General features: G+C 32.7%; 1 protein-coding gene across 1 annotated transcript; it reads right to left on the reverse strand.

Moving 5' to 3' along the window:
- Window positions 1-2,328: 2,328 nt before the first annotated feature.
- LOC124954179 (EF-hand calcium-binding domain-containing protein 1-like) lies at window positions 2,329-3,291 on the reverse strand. Its single transcript, XM_047506691.1, has 5 exons — window positions 3,165-3,291; window positions 2,925-3,085; window positions 2,752-2,832; window positions 2,576-2,686; window positions 2,329-2,511 (listed from the first exon to the last, which is right to left on the reverse strand). The coding sequence occupies exons 1-5, from the start codon at window positions 3,289-3,291 to the stop codon at window positions 2,329-2,331; spliced, it is 663 nt and encodes a 220-aa protein (XP_047362647.1).
- Window positions 3,292-4,541: the final 1,250 nt, after the last annotated feature.

Here is a 4,541-nt window from a genome sequence, read left to right on the forward strand (position 1 = left end):
TTTTATCCTTTCATCGAATAAAAATGATCTCGTATAATATCGTATCTGATTTTTTTTTTTTTTTTTTTAACACATTGAAATTGAACTATTCAAATGTTAATAATACGTGGAGTTTTTAATCATTACAAGAATTTAATTCTTTTTTTTTCCTTTCGCTTCTTTTTTTTCTTGTTTTTTTTTTTTTTGCTCTCGCCAGTCTTGGATTTTCGAGGGATCCATTCCGAAACGAATCAGGATCAGGGATTTACCATCCTGGAGAGATATATCTGTATCAATATAAATATCTCTCGCAAAAGATACTTTCGTAATCGTTCCACACAAGACGAATCGTGCCGGTCGGGTTCCTTTGATGCGTGGGCGTGGGCCACGCAAATCGAATCGGAGTTCGCGTCTCATCATCGCGTTCCGTTCAAATCAACGGTTATCCTCCTTCACCCGAAGCAAGCATGTACACACTTTCTCTCTCTCTCTCTCTCTCTCTCTCTCTCTCTCTCTCTCTCTCTCTGATTATAATTTATGTAGATACATATATATGTATGTGTATATATATATGTATGTATATACTTATATCATTGGACCTTTCAAGAATTTATTTTTTTTATCACATGATGAAATCGACCTTAACGAGGGAAAAAAAGTTCGGTATTTGACCTTTCGAATTTTCATTTTCTAAATAATCAAATTTCTACGTCATTATTATTTTAATATATATCCGTGTACTTATGCAATTTATATAACTCTTGAAAGTTACGAGAATTAATTTTTTTATCATACTATAATCGTCTTTAATAAAAAGAAAAATGAAAAGAAATTTGGCTCTGGGCGTTTGGGATTGTCATCGTCTATGAATATCTATACCAGATAATAATCAAATTTTCTGGTAAACCAAATTTCTCAAGCCCCGGTTTCCTATCGATAGATTCGGAAGGTACATAAGTACGAAAAGAGAACATTATATACACGTCACGTAGGGTCGCGTAGATAGGGTGTTTCATCGTCGACACGCCACGGGCATGTTTTCTCAGCTGGTGCCCTAACTCTCCGGCGATCATTCCGCGTTGCTCTCACTCTCTTTCTTTCTCCCACACGCACCAGATCCTTTCAGGACACGGTCGGCTACCCACAAAGGATTTCGCCTTTCATACGCACGTTATTATACTCTTTACACAATATCGTTCCACCTCCAACCCCGAAAAAAAGACTTCGTGAAGAGGCGAACACAGAGAAGACACTTATACATAGAGAAATACTACTCATACATTTACACCACCCACGCTAACGCATCTTCTTACGAACTCCTTGTAAGTGGAATTTACGGTTGTGTGTTGGTACTACAACGAGTATATAGTGTTCGAGGCCACGTTGCTACACGACGAAAGCTTCGAGAGATTTTCTACCTTTAATTTGTTGTTATAGCTGCTTGAGACGTGTCTGTGTGCTTCGGCTCGTTCAAACCTCAGCGGATCGTCAAACATTCATTATGTTTTTCCGTAACACGTTCAACGTACGGATTTCGCCAGCCAAGATCGAAATGCCTGAAGGGTTTGAAACGGCGTTAGACGTTCCTTTTGATTCCTCGATTTTGTGTTTACCTCAAATCCTTTACTCATGATATTAAACCTAAACGACGAGAGAGAACCTGAAACATATTGTCGGAAAGAAATTGTTTTGTCGTTGTCTAATAGTACGTGATAAAAAGTAATAGCTAGATAATAAAAGAAAAAAAAGAAAAAAAAAGAAAAAAAATTATTTGTCAATGTATATTTGATTTTTATTTTGTTATTAGCGTATATTTTATCATCGAATATTTTTTCTTTCTTTTTTTTTTTCTTTTGTTTTTTGCTCTTTTTTTTTTTTTAATAAAACACGGAATACAGAATACATTAAAGCATTGTATTAATAATTATTTTCAACAGTACAAAGAAATTGACATTAATACAGAACGACAAAAGGTATAAACGTACAATTTAATATCGATTGATTTACTATATTTAGAAAACGTTATTATATTGCTTCATTGATGATTGTTTACGTAGGTAAACGTTGCTACTTTCGATCTACTTTCCTAAATCCCTAAGATACGCTCGTAGATTAGATCGATGACTTGGAAAACTTAATGGAGCGTTTAGACGGATATCTTCTGTCTGATTTGAGCGAATTGATGCGTTCATTGGCGTAAAAAAGAGACGTACTTTTGGATTCATCGATTATATGTCTCTTGACAAACATAATAAAATCTATTATCTTCTATTTATATTATTACCACGGTATGAAAGAATTTTTATTTCCCGTCATTTTTCTTATTATTAATCTAATAAAAGTTGAAATTCATTCAATATTATCGGTGAATGTAGTTAAAAATGCCTGTTGTGCTTCTCTCGAAGGAAAAACAGGACCCATGCATTCCAAAAAGAATTCTCCTCTTTCTTTAACTGCCGTTCGAAAATCATTTTCAGAAACGAATCCGTCTCGATCTACGTCGAGTTTCTTGATCATTAATTCTATCAAATCCTATAGAAGAAATATTCAAAATTGTGTAGCTTTTTTGATAATATAGAAAAATTGAAATATTAACCTTTACTCCATCATCTGGATCTTCGTCGGCTAAATGAGCGATCAAGCATCCTCTCATCATTGGAAACATTTGTTCCTTTCTTAATTTATTTGTTCTTAACAAATCGTAGACCTGTTGAAATTTACATTAATTTACAAATTAATAGATATTTCGTATTAAAATGGTAATAACTATACTTTATAAGCAAAATTTATTCTTTCGTCCAAAGTTCCACGAAGGATAATAGAGAGAGCTTCGATCCAATGATTCATACGTATCTAAAAATTAATTATCATCAATAGAAAATTTTGTGTTTCTTTAAAAAAAAAAAAAAATATGTATATATATATATGTATGATTATTATCTCACTTGAAGAGAATTCGTTTTGTCGATAACGGCAAATAATCTGTCTATATGTCGATGACGTTTATTTTCGGTAAAATCGAATCCAGAATGAAATATGTCGCGTAAAATTGAACGATTTATTGGACCGCAAGTTCGTAAAATTTTTCGATGTATCACACCCAGAGCTATGAGAAAATAATCATTAATAAATTTTTAATTCAAAATGTTTGTCATTTAATATTGTAGAATTAGTATTTACTTAACCTTCCACTTCTCTGTACGTGAAATGTGTTCTCTCAGCGATTTTTTTAAAAGTATTCTTATTTTTACTTCGAAAAGAGTATTCAATCGATGGAGAATTTAGAGCACAAACAGGAATTTCGGCTGGCATTTAGTATACACTTTTTTTTTTATTTTTTAAAACTCACAAATAATTTTTCAGCTTGTCCTAAATAAATGTTAATCTGAAATGAACATATCGAATGATCGATTGTTCTCATTCTTTTGTTCTCATGGGTATGAATTTTTTGATATGCGAATAAAAATTTTCCTATTTAATGTAAATAAAATATTTAATATAGTTAAAGGATCGTGACGTATAAACAAAGAATTGTAAAAAAAAAAAAAAAAAAAGAAAAACAATTTATACCTTTTAATTTCATTTTTGAAAGCTGTTAAAATTTATACATAAACATTCATGGTTTTCTAAAAAAGTAATAAAAAGTGAATAGCCGGTTCTTTTTCGCGTAGCCGTTTCCAGAAAGAGACTAAACTGAAATGTTCAGTATACCGAAGGACGACGATGACTCGTGAACCATAAGTTTCTTAAATTCGTTTCACCCAGGAGCCGTTCGACCAGCATAAAGGACGACTATAAAGTCTCGCCTAAGTATATCTAATGACATCATTTGCTCGGGAAACGTAATAAACAGGCACAAAGACCTCGAGGAGGATTTCGTCGAGAATGTAAAAACGTAGGAACGGCTTAAAGAAGAATCGTTTTCGTTCTTGAAAAAAAGAACACAAAGTTATGTCTCTTTTTTCCCCTCTTTTTTTCCTTTTAGATTCTCTGTTTCGTTATATCCAGAAATGAAATGAATTTAACGGTGTTTGGTAACGTTTGAAGATTTTAGAAAAAAAGTTAGAGTTACGAACGCTTTCAAAATTTCTGCCAAATCGTACAAGGTAGTCCTTTAAAAGTTGTTTCAATATATCTTCAATTTGATTTCATCGAAATCGAATGAAATTTAAGATCGATCGGATAAAAAAATGTTAGTGCAATTTTTTTTCCCCTTTTTTTTTTGTATTTTTTTTTTTTTTTTTTTTTTTTTTTTTTTTTTTTTTTTTTTTTTTAAAAAGAATATCATTCGAAAGAAATTGAATTTTTAATCCTCGAAAATGTTTTATTGTTAGACCAAATTTGATTTGGAGGTTCGAAAGGTGGAATAGAAGGTACGGGTTGCAACCTAAGATCCTGTGTCGTACATCAACTTTTAACAAAAGGTGGGCGGACGTCGTGTCAGCCGCTGACGCCCCGCGAAATTGAATCTAAAGGTCCGAGTTGGAGTCACCACCCTCTTTACCCGTTCCTTACCTTATGGGTATCTTCTCTCTGTCTTTATCTTTCTACCAGCCCGCTCC

The sequence above is a fragment of the Vespa velutina genome, chromosome 14, assembly GCF_912470025.1.
Source record: "Vespa velutina chromosome 14, iVesVel2.1, whole genome shotgun sequence".
Lineage (NCBI taxonomy): Eukaryota > Metazoa > Arthropoda > Insecta > Hymenoptera > Vespidae > Vespa > Vespa velutina.